Source organism: Polistes canadensis, unplaced genomic scaffold, assembly GCF_001313835.1.
Source record: "Polistes canadensis isolate GaletaPanama2010 unplaced genomic scaffold, ASM131383v1 scaffold_115, whole genome shotgun sequence".
NCBI lineage: Eukaryota > Metazoa > Arthropoda > Insecta > Hymenoptera > Vespidae > Polistes > Polistes canadensis.
The window spans coordinates 207,518-224,788 of NW_014569662.1; the positions used below are offsets into that span (position 1 = coordinate 207,518).

General features: G+C 29.0%; 5 protein-coding genes across 7 annotated transcripts; 2 read left to right on the top strand and 3 right to left on the bottom strand.

The window, feature by feature from the left end:
* Positions 1-394: 394 nt before the first annotated feature.
* On the bottom strand, positions 395-908 carry LOC106787807 (protein Asterix). The gene has a single exon (XM_014750495.1). The coding sequence runs from the start codon at positions 906-908 to the stop codon at positions 576-578; it is 333 nt and encodes a 110-aa protein (XP_014605981.1). The 3' UTR covers positions 395-575.
* Positions 909-1,236: 328 nt separating this feature from the next.
* On the top strand, positions 1,237-4,144 carry LOC106787809 (periodic tryptophan protein 1 homolog). Its single transcript, XM_014750498.1, has 11 exons — positions 1,237-1,468; positions 1,569-1,627; positions 1,705-1,850; positions 2,179-2,361; positions 2,454-2,561; positions 2,638-2,812; positions 2,890-3,048; positions 3,128-3,236; positions 3,351-3,441; positions 3,519-3,755; positions 3,879-4,144. The coding sequence occupies exons 1-11, from the start codon at positions 1,406-1,408 to the stop codon at positions 4,025-4,027; spliced, it is 1,479 nt and encodes a 492-aa protein (XP_014605984.1). The 5' UTR covers positions 1,237-1,405; the 3' UTR covers positions 4,028-4,144.
* Positions 4,145-4,696: 552 nt separating this feature from the next.
* LOC106787810 (YY1-associated factor 2) lies at positions 4,697-8,089 on the bottom strand. 3 transcript variants are annotated; one of them, XM_014750500.1, is made up of 3 exons: positions 7,530-8,089; positions 6,788-7,265; positions 4,697-6,695 (listed from the first exon to the last, which is right to left on the bottom strand). In XM_014750500.1, the coding sequence occupies exons 2-3, from the start codon at positions 6,962-6,964 to the stop codon at positions 6,357-6,359; spliced, it is 516 nt and encodes a 171-aa protein (XP_014605986.1). In that variant the 5' UTR covers positions 6,965-7,265; positions 7,530-8,089; the 3' UTR covers positions 4,697-6,356. The 3 variants fall into 3 exon arrangements, with proteins under 3 accessions (XP_014605986.1, XP_014605985.1, XP_014605987.1); XM_014750499.1 differs by having other exon boundaries at positions 7,479-8,089; XM_014750501.1 differs by lacking the exon at positions 7,530-8,089 and adding an exon at positions 7,374-7,422.
* Positions 8,090-8,199: 110 nt separating this feature from the next.
* On the top strand, positions 8,200-17,154 carry LOC106787808 (WASH complex subunit FAM21). The gene is made up of 11 exons (XM_014750496.1): positions 8,200-8,627; positions 8,897-9,025; positions 9,099-9,415; positions 9,495-9,846; positions 9,932-10,058; positions 10,134-10,325; positions 10,409-10,767; positions 10,847-11,157; positions 13,572-14,971; positions 15,074-15,186; positions 15,378-17,154. Exons 1-11 carry the CDS (start codon positions 8,625-8,627, stop codon positions 16,965-16,967), a joined length of 4,893 nt encoding a protein of 1,630 aa, XP_014605982.1. The 5' UTR covers positions 8,200-8,624; the 3' UTR covers positions 16,968-17,154.
* LOC106787811 lies at positions 11,388-12,554 on the bottom strand. The gene is made up of 3 exons (XM_014750502.1): positions 12,435-12,554; positions 12,002-12,101; positions 11,388-11,731 (listed from the first exon to the last, which is right to left on the bottom strand). Exons 1-3 carry the CDS (start codon positions 12,496-12,498, stop codon positions 11,632-11,634), a joined length of 264 nt encoding a protein of 87 aa, XP_014605988.1. The 5' UTR covers positions 12,499-12,554; the 3' UTR covers positions 11,388-11,631.
* Positions 17,155-17,271: the final 117 nt, after the last annotated feature.

Sequence of the window (17,271 nt, forward strand, 5' to 3'; positions counted from 1 at the left end):
TTAGTATACTATGATATAAAAAAAAATGAATACACTCCATGACACACAAGATCGATGATAAATTATCAAAGAATATAATGTTTCACAGCAATGTTTTAAATAATTATAATTGAAACATTGTACTTGTGCGTACAAAATAAGTAGATGAAACGCGTGTAACGCATATAATTCTAGTCAATATGAAATATATTTAGAAATGTAATATTTATGGACTTAATTGAAGTCTTAACATATAAAATATCTGTAGAAAGATGCTGTGCAAAGTTGATTTTGATGTAATATGAAATATAATAATTTATAAGAAATAAAAGAATGAAGAGAAACACTAAATGAGCATTTTTTTGGTCTGTTGGATAAATATATTTATAAACAAAAAAAAAAGAAAAAATATTGATTATGTTTGGTAAGTACTCAAAAAAGCTTTATATCTATTTTCGATTTGAAATATGATACAAAAATTGTATACAACATAATGATAAATATATTTAAAAAATAATCGAGAAACAGTAGAGTATATATAAACATATAAATAAATTCAATGTATACAATATAAATTCCTAATAATATCTAATATTTTATTGTATCGCTGTTGCCCACGGAGGTGTCATAGGTTGTGGATTTTGCAAATAAGACATTACAACGGCAGATATTGATAACATGAAATTGCTAAGGATATGTTTAGTACCATCACTGACTCTAGAATTGGCAAAACTAATACAAGAACAATAAAGAGCTAGCCAAGCGCACCATTTCAATCTCATCATTAAACCGCACATACTGAAGATTATTCCGAGAATATTTATGTAATCTGGTATAGAATCATCTCCTGGTTGTGCTTGATTACTTGAAACCGTTGGTTTATAGCGAATTTCCTTCTCGGGACGTCGTGGATCTGAGAAACTGTTCATTCTGAAATATTATTAAAGTAGTTTACATATCTATGCATAGACAAAAACATTAGGTTATATTAAATCACAAGTGGAAAAACTTACATAAATATATGATATTCTACAATTAGAGAAAATGAAAAAGATAATGATTACTACAAATTTAAAATCAATACTTATATATATATATGTATATATTTATAGTTTTTAGTAAAAAATTAAATAAATAAAATAAATTGTATTCAGTCAAAAACTTATTAGTTCTAATCGATTGTATATCGATTACATTCGATATATATAGTGTTAAGAATGATATCTCGAGAATTTAGTTTCTGTTTTTATTTCAGATGGGGCTACGATCTTGTTTCAGCTGTTATATAGAATGTGGTTAAACAAAATTGATAAACTTCTGAATATTAGAAATTTGTATTAAATAGAAATAATAACCTTTTTTTTGTTTGTCATTATTGTATTTATATTTATATAAATAAGTATTTGTATATAAATAAAAAAAAACAATGAATATAGTATCGTGCACCACGTGGGTTAGGAGAGGTGTTGCTGCAGCTGTTCCTGAAAAGGTTAGTTTTCTAAATGAGTTAAATATGACAGATTATTAATATATTGCAAATGTTAGGATTAGATAATAATATTAATAGTAATAATAATTATGATTTACAGGTTGAACTAACAACAAAAGAATTAGAAGAAATTATCAAACAAACACAAGTTGCTTTGCAGTATGTGTATGCAATAGTTTACTCGAAAAAACTTATTCAAGAGATTATTTGTTTACGTATATAAAAAATATTTTCAGGGACGATGATTCGGATAAAGAAGAAGAAGAACAATTAATTAAAGATAAAACTAATTTGGAGAAAAATAAGATTGAAAATGAGCACGATGTGAATAATAGTTCTATGGAAGTAGATGAATATGATTTTGATAAATATGATAAAGAAAGTAAGTTTATTATTATGAATTAAATATTATATTTCTATTTTTCGTTTTTTCACTTTCCTTTTTACGGGTTCGAGTCACTTCTTTACTAACACCTTTTTATATTTATTTAATACTACCAAAGAGGTCTTTTTACCACCTCTCCGGAGTTTACAGCCTACAGTTTTTGTTTTTTCTTTCTCTAGATAGGTCAATTATCCATTACTAATAATCTTAACGTTGCTTGCCTTTAGTGATTAGCTGGGAATTAATAATCCAATGTAACTGGGCTGTTAACAAAACATTATATTTGTATAATAAAAGTTATACATTCAGAGAATATATTTTTTAGGCGGTGATATACATTGTAGTATTGGCAATATAGTGTCATTTGGAGAAGACGGTAAAGATCCTCTTATAAAATCAGAAGAAACAGACGATGATTCAGAGAAAGAAGATGACATAATTAAAAGCGATGATAATCTAGTTTTGATAGGACACATTGACGGTGACGCCAGTATATTAGAAATATTTGGTTCGTTATTATGCTAAACTTGGCAAATAGTATAATAAAAATTATTTTATTTTAATCATTAATTTATCTTTATTCCAATGACAAAATTACAGTGTATAATGAAGCAGAAGGTTCTTTTTATTGTCATCATGATATACTATTACCATCTTTTCCATTATGTATCGAATGGCTTAGTTTTGACCCAAGTGATCCAATGCCAGGTATATAAGTAGTTACACAATTAATTATATATTTTTATAATATATATTATTAATACTGATTTGAATTTTTGTTTAGCCAATTTATGCGCAATTGGAAGTATGACTTCGATAATTGAAGTTTGGGATCTTGACCTAATCGATTGTTTAGAACCAGCTTTTAAACTTGGAAGAAGACCAAATAAAAAAAAAAAATTGACTCGTATAGGTCATAGGGATGCAGTGTTAGATTTGGCATGGAATAAAAATTATACGTACTTATAGTTGGATACTTTTTGTTTATTCATTTCATTTAAACGTATGAACATCATTAAAAAATGTTTATTTTCAGACATATATTAGCAAGTGGTTCGGTTGACCAAACTGTTTTACTGTGGGATTTAGAAAATGGCAAGCCTGCAACTAAATTTAATTCTTTCAATGAAAAAGTTCAGACTCTTGAATGGCATCCATCAGAAACTCATCACCTCTTAACAGGATGTGCAGACAGGTATTTATTATTTTTACTTTATAATGAAATATTTATTGTATTTATTATGTATACATTCATTATATATTTTTTAATTTAGATTTGCAAGGCTGTTTGATTGCAAATTAGAAAGCAATGCTAAAGAGTGGCAAACACCTGGAGAAGTAGAACGAGTTTTGTGGAATCATTTTGATCCAAATTATTTTCTTGTTAGTATATGTATATACATAGTATTGATAACATTTTAATTGCTTTCTATTAAAAAAAATTAATAATCTCATATACATAATTATATGATAAGAATTATAATATTTTTATTGTAGATTAGTACAAATAATGGTTACCTTGAATATTATGACATAAGAGAAGATTCACCAATTTGGCAAACCAAGGCTCATGAAGCAGAAATTACAGGTATTTTTTGTTCTTCAAATAAATTATTAACATTAAGAAACTCTGATCATGTCTGTGTTTCTCTGTTTATATTTTAGGATTATCTCTTAGCTCATCATATCAAGGACTATTAGTTACTTCATCGAATGATAGCATAATCAAAGTATGGGATATTCTTGATAGCAAAGATCCATCCATTATATGGGAAAAGAAGACTAACTTAGGTGCACTGCAATGTCTTGCAGCAAATCCAGATATTCCACTTGTATTTGCTGTTGGTGGCGACAACAAATCTCATAATTTTAAAGTTATAGATTTGTCTGAAATATCAGCAGGTATGTATTTCTCATAATTTTAATGCTTAAATCATACCCATTTTTGGTTTATGTTTCATGAACATATGTATGTATGTATTTCTATGATGTCTTTTCATCTAATACTTTTCAAAATTATAACAGTTAATGATAGATTTAAAAAGAAAGAAAACTCTGTAAAGAGTGAAAGCCAAGGTACAAAAGAAGAAATGATGGAAGTGACTGAAGATATGGGATCCATGGCATTAAATATGGTTAATTCTTTGGGAACTAGTAAAAAAAGAAAAAAATAAGAAATCAATAATAAATTTGGTTTGAATTTTTATATAAGAGATGTAAATAATTTACCTATACTGTACATTCATTATGTACATAATATAAATATCATATAAACATACTTTTCCTACAAATTAAAATTCTATTTTCATAATTTAGATAGGATATTTAATAAAATACAAATGCAATTAGTTTTTTTTTTTCAGGTTTTTATTCGGTTCCTCTTTTTTTGTTTTTATTTACTCTAGTTTATAATATTTTTATGTGACAAGTTCTATATGTTTTTCTACCACAATGAATTACACAATACTGAATAAGGGAAAAAGAGAGAAAGTTTATAATAATTTTAATATACCTGGGGTGGTTGTATGTATAAGAATTATTATTTCTTTTTATTTTTGCAGATAATTTATTTTTTCCCCCTGTAGTAATATAATGTTATTCCCAACAGTAATTTGCAAGAATTAATCATTCTGTACAACAATGTAATTTCATTCTATGTTCTTTACATTTGATAGATTTCAATTTCAATTTTTTTTCCTCTTTTCCTTCTATTTATAAATAGTTTATATCTTAAGAAGGCAGTTGATACTAACTTTGATTTATAATATTCCATTACCATAAAAATATAACTTACAATAATTTAATAATGACAAAATATGTTAATATTAACTATATGAGAATAATTGCCAAACATTATTTATTTAATAACAACATTTGCAAAAAGAGTTTATACAATAAATATGACAAGAAGATTACTTTTGAAATGTGAATTTTAAAAAAGATAAATAAACTCAATATTGATAACTACACCACTCAATACAATGATATATAATGAATTCGTGAAAAAATGTTCTTTATTTTACTTATATAGTATGTTAAAATTCTCAGTAAATTATTGAATATTTATATAAGTATTCACAAAAGGTTTTTCATTTACTTTCACTTTAAATTTATAACTTAGATTCATCGATATTATTTCATTTAGCGCAATAGTCTAACTAATTCAATAATGTATATGATAACTCAATATACTTAAAAAATCATTATATTATCAGTGATTTTTATAAATTTTTTTTTAAATTTCGTAAATGTTTTGAGTCTATAATATAATTTGTATCACGATAGTGTAAAATGGATAAAAATAAATATAAAAATAATTATAGATCGCAGTTTATAGTGATCAGATAGTTATTAAAATCGACTATTAATTGTTGCAATGTAATATTTTGCATTTATGTTTATAAATTTGCATGTTTATGCAAATTCCATTTTGTTATTATACAGGGTAGGTTTGCTATTAGAAATTTATAATAATTATTGAAATGTTCAATTATAAAATATTTAAAAATTATTAAAAAAACCAAAAATATAAACAAAAGACGTAATCTACAAATTATATAAATTATAATTAATACAAAAAAGAGGCGTAACAAGTAAACTAATAAAATATATTTAAATTATTGAGTTTAATTGTCCCAAGACAAATATTTCGATTAAACATGAAAATATTATAATGCAAAGTGTGAGCACTTCAAAATAAAATATAAGATTTCGTTTATTGAGGTATAAACTACATTAAAAATAAAATAAAAATTAATTAGCTACTTCACATTCCATTTTATGCTACAGAAAAAATTAAAAGTACATGATTTATACAAAAAAAAATTGTCTCCATATTTTCAAGTAAAATAGAAATAACATATCTTTTCTTTAATCAAATGATTCAATAAATTGGAATGCAAAAAAGATGTGTATATATACCAGTGCCAGTTATTTGATATATTTTTGCTCACACAAGCACGTCAACTAAAACTATTCATACAATGCATAATGACATCTAATGTGTCATGAGCTCTGTTAAAAAATTTTAATAGTAATAATAATCTTGTAACATACTCTCTGGCAGTGGTTTTTTAAATTTAGTAAAAGTCTAGGACATTATTTATGTTAACAATGGATATAAATTTATAATATTTTTAAATATGCATTACCTGTAAATTAAATAAAATAACACTTTATGATATACGAACCAATTTGGTATAAGAGCTTTTTAAACAAACATTAATAATTATGTAACATTCACAATTAGTAAATAAACATAAGATGATTAAGTACAATTTCTTCTTAAATCACAAGTAACTTGTCTTAAATAGTGCTGATCATTACGAAAAAAGTATTTAAAAAAAACATTCCATTGATAGCATAAAATACCTGACTTATTGTGTAGCTGTAATAGATGACAAAGTTGTTGCTTTTGCCCACAAGATGTACGACTGTACATGGAAAGTGACATATAATATATTAATTATAATAATCCACACATATATGTGACATAGTATTGACCTAGGCATCAGTTCCTATATCCAGACTTCTAGAGTCTTGATTGGAATCATGCTGACTTCCGTTTTCAGAAGAAGCACTGCTGGAAATACCAGACTGATCCGAACTTTTTTTAACTTTGGGTTTATATTCAGTAATAACAACGGTAACGTTATTTACCGTTACTTCATTGGTTTGAGCCGTACTACGATCTATATTTTTAAGACGTGGTGGATGCCTACTCTTACGCCTTGGTTTGTCCAGTTTGCGGTCTTTTTCTTTTCCACTGCTAGTCGTACTACCACCACTACTTCCTTCTTTTTTTCCAGGCTTTAACAGTGGCACATATTGTTGTTGTGCAACCTAAATGACAAATTTAGTAATAAATTAATTGATAAGATGATAAGAGTAAGATTTAATATTAAATGATAAATAATGCAAATGAAATAACCGACCTGTTGTGCCACTAACTGAGGATTAATGCGGGGTTTCCGCGTAGAAGTTCCTTTACGGACGTCACACATGAGGCACTTAAATGCTTCCGCTGTATTTCTATACGTGCAGACACTGCAGTCCCAATAATTTTCTTCCAAAACCTTCGCCTGACGTTTTCCACTTCCGGAATGGTTCATTGTTCATCAAAGTCAGTCGTTAAACACTGTACTTTCTCAAAAGAGAGTTTGCTTTCTTGTTCGTGATTTCAGCCTCATTAAAAGTGATTTTGTGAACACTGAATATTCTATGACAATAAGAATGCTCAAAAAGAGCAAGAATAAAGATATGCAATAAAAATAACGAATGTCTCTAAGACAATACTGTGTGCATCAACTAAATAGGATACACAATTGTCTGATGTATGCATCCGTGTTAAATCGACCACCTACATATCTTGGATACATGATTGTTCTGATAACGTACATGTTTGGCGTATATCTAAAACAAACATATAATAATATTAATTATGATTCATCAATTGCATTCTTAAATAGTTATAATTATTGAAAAAAAGTTTCGTTTAAGATATATAATTTGTTTGCTTACGTTCATATATCTCATATTGAAGAGATATAAAATAAATAAGATTTTGATAGTACGTATTAACAAATTGGCAAAAGTAATATTTATCGACTCAACTTGTCGACTTACCAAAATGTAGTGACAAGATAATATCTTATTCTTCTCAAAATTAAAAATTACCTATTTTCTTGTTTTTCTATTTCTTATTACATGAAGGTATCACTTTTTATAAAATAGAATTGCATCTTTTTACTACTTCTATATATAATTGGAGTTTTGTGTAATTGGATAAGATCTTTCTGAGATATAATCAATCCTTTTGACTGCTAAGAAATATTTTAAACATTCTCCTTGTTAATCAAACAGATGGGAGAGAGTTGCATATAGAAGTAGCATCATTGCACATGCATAACACACTCGTTGACAGTATCGTCGATGTATCATACACACATATTATATACTATAATAGATGTGTGTGTAGAGTATGCGCGTACACATTGAAATATTCCATACCCTCGATAGGAAAAAATTGGGACAACGATCACTTTCAAAGGGTCAAAGATGAAAAGATTTGTTCACTTGGATAGATCATTATAAAAATATAAAGATGAAAACTTTATAACTATTAAAAGAACGTTTAAATATTATGAAACTCTAAAATATTGACAAACAATTTGTAACGCTGTTTCTCTATCAGCCGAACAGCGGAATCCCGAACACGGACCAAAATACTATTTCATTTGGCAACGTTGCAATAAAGCAGGCCCGTATTTGAAAAGTACTGGAACCTGTTTCTCTTTTAAATAAGGTAGTTTATCTTATGTTACGTAGGAAATATTTCAATATTGATATTAACGATCAAACTAAAACGACACGAACAAATCAAGTTTTTGTTATTTATTCAATTAATGTTCACATAATTTTTCACAACTGCTAATATAATACACACATAGGTACATATGTTTGTTAATGGAAAATCTAAATAATATTAAATGGAATTTATTGGAATAATAGTGAAAGTATTTTACCATTTGGAAATATGTTTAAGTTGTAAATTAAATTATTGATTTGATCTTTCGTACGCCCCTGTCACGTTTGTCAAAGAAATTGTATGCTTTTAACCGTGTGTGTCATAAGTTTCGATAATCAAAAGAGTTTAAAGTGGGTGTCTTTTTCTAACTTTACTGGATAACAAAGTGTTCTTAAATAATAAATACAAACAGTGTCATTAAAAATAAACAAATTTACATTTTATGCGGGATCATATTTGATGATATGGTAAGCAGATTATTATCTATTTATAATATACTTTCAAATTAGGTTACCAAGTATAAACAACAGACTTTATTTTAGTTTATTTAGTTTTTTTTACATTTGCTATCTTTTTCATTGTTATATAAATACTTGTTATTAATTTTCTCATTTGTTTCTATTATTTGTACCGATAGAAATTTATTTAGATAATTAATAATATTTTGTCAATAAATTTCATTACTTATATATTGTGTGAGGTAATAATATTGAATAAAACGTTTATTTGTTCATAGAATGTATCGGATGAAATGGAAAAATCATGGGACCGTTCATGGACTACAGAAGAAATGAGAAACAAAAGACAGGAATGGAGTTTGGCAGCTGATGCTGGATTATTAAAACATTTACAACAGTTTTCTGAAGTATGATTCAAGTTAAATATAAGTTTTTTTTTTTCAATCATATGATACATAATACTTTATTATTATGATTTAGAATCTGGTGTCAAAAGCTAATAAGACTCAACAAGCGATAGATTCGTTAACAACTCAATTGGGCGAGACGGCAATAATTATAGATAATTTAACCAACACTTCCTTGGCATTGGCCAATACTCAGTTTATTGAAAGTCGAGTACAAGAAGATGATATAGAAATAGAAAAAAAAGTAGAACAAGAACTACCAAAAACAGATTTTCTTACCAATATAATTGAAAGTGTTAAACAAGGTCTAAATGTAATGGATGAAAAATATAAAAGAATGGAAGTTATTGATAGCGATAGCGAGGATGAAGGTGATGCAAGAGTTATGAGGTTAATATATTTCTTATAAACATATGTATTGTAGAGAATACTAAGACGATAAATTATTTAAAACGTCTTTTTATTACAGCGTTATTTTGGGGCCAAAAGATCCATATCAAGATCGACCTTTGCCTTATGTCATTGGTTCGCATAAGTGGAATACTTCTAATAAAATTGGCTTAGAAAGCAGCAGCAGCGAATCTGAGCAAGTGGACGAAGAAGAGGATGACTCAGAAAGTTATCAAGAGGATGTAAGAATACAAGAAACATTTGATCCAAAAAATGACCCAAACATAGATAGCAGATTGATTTCTTCGTTGAGCGTATCAGAAAAATCAAACGATGCTTCGTATATGAATCCTGGAAAATTAGACAGTATATCTCAAAATACAATGAGTTTTGCATCTGATTGTACAACTCCAATCAAGGATCCACTAAAGGTATCTTTTGTTATTTACTGATTTAAGTTAAAGCTAGCATAATAATGTATTTAGCATAGTTGCAAGATATTTATATAATTTTCAGGTACAGGTTACTAATGAGTCACCTAACTTTGCTGAAGAATTAGCTAAGAGATTAGGCAACGTTCGACAGACTCTAAAACCTCCGATAACGAATGAAACCAGGGAACCTTCTATTAGTAAATTTAAAGGTATTATTTTAATGTTTGTCATATAAGCGTAGATATATGAAAGTAAAAATCACAAAATAATTCCTTTATTTTTAGACGATAATTTATTTACACCAGAAAATGATGGTATAGAAGATTTCTTTAACGATAAACCCAATAATCTGTTTGAGGATAACAAAGAAATTTTTGAAGATAACGTATCGGCTAAGTTATGGCAAAATCAACCTGTTTTTCAATCGAATATTATTCCACCTAGTATGGATGTCCCACCACCTATAAGTACAATATGTACGAGTAATGTATAATAGAGATAAACTATTAACTAATGAAGTCATAATAAATCGAGTCAAGCAAATTTAATATTATTTTAGCGACGAAACCGAAATCAGCGATTGATGATTTATTCGATAAAGGAGATTCAGAAGATTCGGATGATATTTTTTCATCGAAACAACCTGTAAAAAGGATTACGAAAGATGCTACCTCGGAGAGTAAACAAGTTGTAAATACAGAAAATGTACAAAAGAAGTTCCTTGATGTTGTGATTGGCAAGACTACTAAAACCAACTGGGCAACTAGTACACCAGAGTCTAACGTCGAAGCCAATAATCTGTTTAGCGAGGAAGAAGAAGATGACAATGATCTCTTTGGAACTTCTAAAAAGGATTCCAGTAAATTTATGGAAGAAACACAGAAGAATCGCGTTAACACGGAGGATAATAAAAAAAAGGTAAAAGGATATTGTACGAGATAAATATTCTTGTACAGAGGTTTTATTTGTATAATTTTGTTATATTTTTATGTATCAGAAATCGGCCGGCGATCTTTTAATAATCGATGGAGTTTTAACTTCTTCGATCGAGAATGCATTGTCAAGTAAAATACCTCGTTGTCAATCATCGGATTCATCCAGCAGCGACACAGAACCAAATTATGAAGTTGCTTTTAATAATGAACCTTTATTTGAAGATAATTCATTACAGGTTGTCCGCGATCAGAGTTCTATTGCAAGGGCAGGAAATTCAGGAAACTGGAACGTTAATCTTGAAAATAGCGAGAATAGCAGTGGTATATCGATTAAACGTCACAGTATCAGCAGTACAATGGTTACAACAATGCCGTAAGTATTTTGTTTTCTATGTATGTATGTATATGTTTTTTTTCCACATTTAGAATATAAAATATATATTTTTTGAAATAATGTTTATTATAAAGGGAGAAAGAGGGATAGTTAAAGATTACAAATTATTCTTTTAAAATAATATTTTCTCATTGTTACTTTTTGTGATGTCCTTTTTTGAAGACAGTAAACTAGGTAAATGGCAAAGGTATCATTGGTAAAGGATGATATAAAGATTAGTCATCCTCCTGTTTAATGAGTATTTCACTGACAATGAGTAAATGTTACAGTCCAAGGCAAGCTTCTTTAGTGTAATTTTAACTGTCGTTCAGGCAATAACTCTCTTAGATATACGTAAGATTCGATAAAACGGTTACTTTACTGCTAAATATTTCTTTACATGATGTCATTTTCATCTTCCAATCATTTGTAAGTAATTTTTTAATAGTAGTAACATGTTAGCATGACGCATAACTATGTTTTACAAATGGGTCCCGCACAGCATTCCGGATAAGGTTTACTTAAATCTTGTTCTCTATATCCAATAGTTTCTGCACAACTCCATGCTGCACAGCTAAAAAACAAAATCAATGATTTGTAAATCACACATCATATTATTCTCATTTGCATTAAATTTAATTTTCTTAAATTCTATTGACTGTAACTTATTGTTAGTTTTAAATTGAAGGCTAATAAGATAACTTTATTATCGCGAATTACGTGTTAAATAAGAGACTCGAATGTGACGTAAAATGAGGTCGTAAGTCATAATAAAGATAAATAAATATAAGCGTAGCATGTATGAATCGAAATCACATCTTTATTGATATGAGATGTAACTCACCCGACTGCACTAATAGCGCCGGATTCATGGCAAGTGTAACTTATACAATTACGAATATGTTTACCAGGTGGTACTGTCTCACCATCCAAATTACAATCTCCTGAAAAAAAATTTCATTTCGATTCATTAATGTTTAAAAAAATAGATGCATCGGATTGAATTTTCACAAAGATTTTTTTCTTTTTATTCCACAACGCGAGTTTTTTGTAGAGTCTTGTCTTTATTGATATAATATAAGTCTACTATAGTGAGTTTAGAAAGCTTATGTTACACACTATTAATTGAAGTATCTTTGATTGGTATCAGTTTAAATATTCAAGGAAACTCTGACTTTTAAATAGTTTATTGAATTATATTTTTAAACATCCAAACTTTTCAAGAATTTTTATGATTAATATTCGTATGTATAATAAAAGTATTGAATATTATTTACCTTCAACTTGCAAGAAGAAACATAGTGCAAATAAAATTCCCCAAAGTACAAATATAGATCTCATGTTGTCCGCAGAAAAATGAAACGTTTGTCACCGATGGTTCTTTCTGAAACACTGTTAATATTATCGTAATCTCGCTCGTTTTTATATGATGTGTCGAGCTCCAGAAAAAAGTAAATTACATTTATATCACGAAAAGATGAAATTATTTAATAATAATGAATATATGCTTTTCAAGACGAAACAAGTCATTTAAGTGTTATCTTTGGATAAAGTTTCTTTCTATGTCTTTTTATTTTTTATTTTTTTTAACTTTTCTCTGTGAACTCAAGGATGTAAAAAGATTTGTTTATTAATAGTATTTATAAGCAATTACGTACGTGTATACATTTTATAAGACTGATATTAGATTGAAACAAATATCACTTTATGAGAGATTTAATTTAGATACAAAATAACGTTACAAAAACGATTTTTTATAATTAAAATAATATATATATATATATTGTATTTTTATTTATTCCGATCATTTGCAAACAAAGGAAAATGCACATTGGTAAATAATTTAATTTATTCAATTAAACTGTATTTATAAACTGAACTCGTTGGAATATAACAAATGAATTCATGCATCTTAATTACTAATTAATTATGAATGATACTTACCAAGCAATAATCTAAGAAAAAAAGGTCAAAGTAAATGTACGGAGTGTGTTTATGCACAGGAAATAGGGAAAAAAGGCATGACACGTTAAAAATGTTTCAGGAAGTTTATTACAATGTAAATAATATTTTTTTATATGGTCAGATAAGGAAGCGACACTTTATATTTATGTATCTATGGTTGATCCGCGTTAAGTAAGCGAAATTATAATTAACTTGAATTAAAAGATCACCTGTATATACATACGTAAATATGCATATAGTGACTTATGAGTTATCGGAATATTTTTAAAAATTCATTTCCTAAAAAAGCAGTGTATTTCGATACACGTTACTCTAGTATGATAATTGAATGGAAATATTAATTCAAATGGTATTAGCCATGTGCAATTTGTTTTTCTTCAATTTCTAATTTCACACACACACATATTATAGAATTAACATTAACTTTAGGACTTTTTTTATATTTGCAGGACAGATGATGTATTGACATCAACACGTTTAAATTCGGAAGAATTTTATCGTGAGAGAATAATCGGCGATAGTCTATTTGTTGCCAACACTTTGCATCCTTCGGATGTTAATTCTACTTCATTCAGGACATCGAACAATCAATCAAACGTGGAACAAACAATAGAAAATAATTCTACAGGATTAGATGACGTATTTGAGAATAAGGATCTCTTTGGTCCACCACCTCTTCCTAAAGCAGATTCTAAAACGAACAAATCGAAGATCCCTTCTCTCTTCGACGATTCAGATTCGGGTGATGAACTTTTTTCTAGAACTAGTTCTGGTTCAAGGTCACAAAAGAGTACAGACTTTTTAGCTACGACTCCTCAATATCCGGACAAGAATAGATCGTTCAATAGTAAGGGACTTTTTGACGATGATATCGACATTTTTGGTAATAAAGATTCACCGGACGTCGATATATTCGGAAATTCTTTGAAACCTTACAAAAATAACACAATTGCTTCAAAAAGAGTCCAGGATATTGCATCTAATAATTTTTCAATTGATAAAAATCATGGTACGAACGTTTCAAAAGAAAGTAACATTATCAAATTACCTGCTAAGTCAACAACGTCAACGAAGAAGAATAGTCTATTCGATGATGAGGAAGATGATAATGTTGACGATTTGTTTGGAGTTAGAAAGACAAAAGTCAAAAGCAAAGTCGAAGACAACATTTTTGCTACCGATCCTGAAAACAATTTATTTTCTGTGAAACCATCGACGATGACGATAGACGTGATGGATAAGAAAACCTTGTCTCGGGAAGAAGAAACTAAGGTGGAAGATATTAAACATCAATCTTTATTGTCGGAAGAGACGTCGTTGGAAGGAACAGCCAACAACTTTGTATTCACAACTAAGCAGGATAAAGAACAGGACAATCAAAAGAAGGACGCCCTCTTTGAAGAGGACGACTATGAAGATTTGTTTGTTAATGATAAGAAAGATAAGAAAAAAGTAGAAGTGGAAAATAAAGTAGAAAATAGCAAGGAATCGAATCAACTCATTTCAAAGAAAGAGTCAGTTCAAGTTGAGGTCAAGTTTTCTGATAACTTTGATGATAATAATAGTGTGGATGTTGATAATAAAAAGCATCCACCAACAACGTTAAGCATTCGTGCTACTACGTCATCGTCAGTAGAAGATAATTCTCAAATGCCACGACGAACAACGGTGTCAGGAAAGATAAAAGATCTAATGGGTAAAATGGGTGATTTGAAAATTCTTTCTCCTACTGATACACCACCGTTGTGGAGAAAGAACGAAGAGAAAACAGATGAAGAGGATGAGGTTATTGATAGGGACAGCGATGATGGGGGTTGCATTGCTAAACCAATTCAAACTCCGTCAACAGGTAAGAGAAAGAGAGGGAAATAGATATATATATATATAGAGAGAGAGAGAAAGAGAGAGAAAGATTAATATACACATATAAATATATATTTTTTTCCAACAGAAAAGAACGAACTTTTGAAACAACAGATTCGGCCAAATGGAAATGGTAACACCGAAAGTGCAATTAGTTTTGATGTACCAGCACAAGTAGAAACACTTTCGACTGCCTCAAAGGTAATTATAAAATAATGATATTTATTTAAAAATCGATATTTCTTATTTATTTGAGAAACAGTGAGTTTCAACATGATTGAATACAAGTCATCATTCAAATATGCTTACGTAGGTTGTTGTATTGCGTATATTTCTTGTAGTATTGTCTTTTCAATAATTTATTAAGTATTCGTTTGTGTTTATTGTTACAGAGTCGAGTGAGAATTCAAGCAAAACGTCGACCTCAGAGTAGGCATGCACGAAAATCCGCTCTCAGACAAAGTGGTTTAGATTTTGATACCGTCGATGCGACTGAAAAAATTCCTCAAGATGAAAGTTCTGTTCTTTCGAAAGAGTCGTCGAATAATTCGACGGGTCATGGGATAGTTCCTCCAAACGATGATCGTTTGACTTTATCTTCCTCGAATTTCGTCGATAATACTCTGCGAAACGTAGAATTAAATCCTTCGATCGGTGATGATAAATCTGAGCTTGGAAGTATTAGTAAAGAAAGTTCGACAAGCGCGAACAAGAATATCTTGTTATCTCCATCAACTGATGAAGAAGATTTGTTTGACGTACCACCAGATTTACCGGAGGACCCACAAAGGGAAGATGCATTATTTGGAAGAGCACCAATACTTTCACCGATTAAAAATGTCTTGCCTGATAGAGAGCCAACATATGGTAGACCTTTGAGAGATACTATCATTGGTGGTAACGATGAAAATGAAGAAACTGTTAGAAAAGATTCGATTAAATCTGAGCTGAGTAGTCATAATAATTCTATATCTGATACTAGTTTTGATATGGATGATAATGAAAAGAAAATTGAAGTAAGATCGAATGAGATAGAACGTCTTACGAAATTTCAAGAGACTAGAACTGAACAAATAGATGATTCGACGGATACTACGAATGATGTATTTGAACAAGAGTATTTAAAAGGACCGATAGATCCTTTGCACGATAATACTTACGATCCTTTAAAAGATCCAAGTCAATTGTTTGCGTTTGTAACGAAAACTCCTTCTCCTGATACAGGTAAAGATTTATTATTTTCGGATGATGACAGTCTATTTAGTAGTCGGTCCATCAAAACGAAGAGAGAAGAATCGATGAGAAAACAGGTTACTAATTTATTCGAGGACGATGCAAGTGGTGATCTATTTTCGGTTCCTTTACCAAAACCTGTGAAAAAGACTTTGAAAGATACCAAAATCAGTTTCTTCGATAAAGACTCGAACGATCAGAACGACGAAGATGACAATTTGTTTGGTTCTATCGCGAAAAAGATGTCTGTTAAAAACGAAGAAGAGAAAAGTATTGTAACGACGAAAGTTTCAAAAAAGAAAATCAATCTTTTCCAAAACGATGACGAAGATGACGATGACGATGCCAAAAGTTTGTTCGCAGAACAACAACAATCAGTACAAACGCCAAAAGTCGAATTATCCAAAGTACCTCAAGAATCAGGAAAACTTGAAAGTATTTTGTCCGTTGATGACAAGTCTGTTAACAAACCTTCCAAATTGGCCGACATATTTGGCGATCAATCAAGTACCGAAGACGATATATTTACTTCTATAAAACCAGTTTCCAAAAAGATAATACAGAACAAGTCATTGTTCGCGACTGATAGTGACGATGATGATAGTAAATTTTTCGGTAAATCATCATCTTTGGTAGAATCCACACCAAATGAAAGTAGACCAATCGTTAAAAAATCTGTCACGCGAGACCTTAAAAAAACGGCAGAAAAGATAGTCGAAGATCCTTTAAGTATATTTAAAGATGATTAAAATTTTACTTATTCGTAAGTGTATATTTATCACATTTTGTTTTTAAAATAACAATTTTTTTTTTTTCGACATGCTGTTGTTGTCGTCCTTCGACTTTTAAATTGATAGATGTGAAAATTCGGTGGCATAAGCATTAAAAATAAAAATAAAGATAATATAATATAATATAATACAATAATATATATATAATAATATAATATAATATAATATAATAATAATATAATACAATAAAACCTAACACACACACACACAGAGAGATAGAACAACGCAACAGAAAATAACAAAATCGCAGTTGAACGCAACA

Bases quoted from the DNA above. Each gene is read 5' to 3' on its own strand.
- LOC106787807 (XM_014750495.1), bottom strand. From the start codon at position 908: ATGAACAGTTTCTCAGATCCACGACGTCCCGAGAAGGAAATTCGCTAT.
- LOC106787809 (XM_014750498.1), top strand. From the start codon at position 1,406: ATGAATATAGTATCGTGCACCACGTGGGTTAGGAGAGGTGTTGCTGCA. The intron at 1,851-2,178 runs GTAAGTTTATTA...TATATTTTTTAG, and splicing joins TGATAAATATGATAAAGAAA to GCGGTGATATACATTGTAGT. The intron at 2,562-2,637 runs GTATATAAGTAG...ATTTTTGTTTAG, and splicing joins CCCAAGTGATCCAATGCCAG to CCAATTTATGCGCAATTGGA.
- LOC106787810 (XM_014750500.1), bottom strand. From the start codon at position 6,964: ATGAACCATTCCGGAAGTGGAAAACGTCAGGCGAAGGTTTTGGAAGAA. The intron at 6,696-6,787 runs GTCGGTTATTTC...TTTGTCATTTAG, and splicing joins CTCAGTTAGTGGCACAACAG to GTTGCACAACAACAATATGT.
- LOC106787808 (XM_014750496.1), top strand. The intron at 9,026-9,098 runs GTATGATTCAAG...ATTATGATTTAG, and splicing joins ATTTACAACAGTTTTCTGAA to AATCTGGTGTCAAAAGCTAA. The intron at 14,972-15,073 runs GTAAGAGAAAGA...TTTTTCCAACAG, and splicing joins AATTCAAACTCCGTCAACAG to AAAAGAACGAACTTTTGAAA.
- LOC106787811 (XM_014750502.1), bottom strand. From the start codon at position 12,498: ATGAGATCTATATTTGTACTTTGGGGAATTTTATTTGCACTATGTTTC. The intron at 12,102-12,434 runs GTAAATAATATT...ATTTTTTTTCAG, and splicing joins TTTCTTCTTGCAAGTTGAAG to GAGATTGTAATTTGGATGGT. The intron at 11,732-12,001 runs GTGAGTTACATC...TTTGTTTTTTAG, and splicing joins GGCGCTATTAGTGCAGTCGG to CTGTGCAGCATGGAGTTGTG.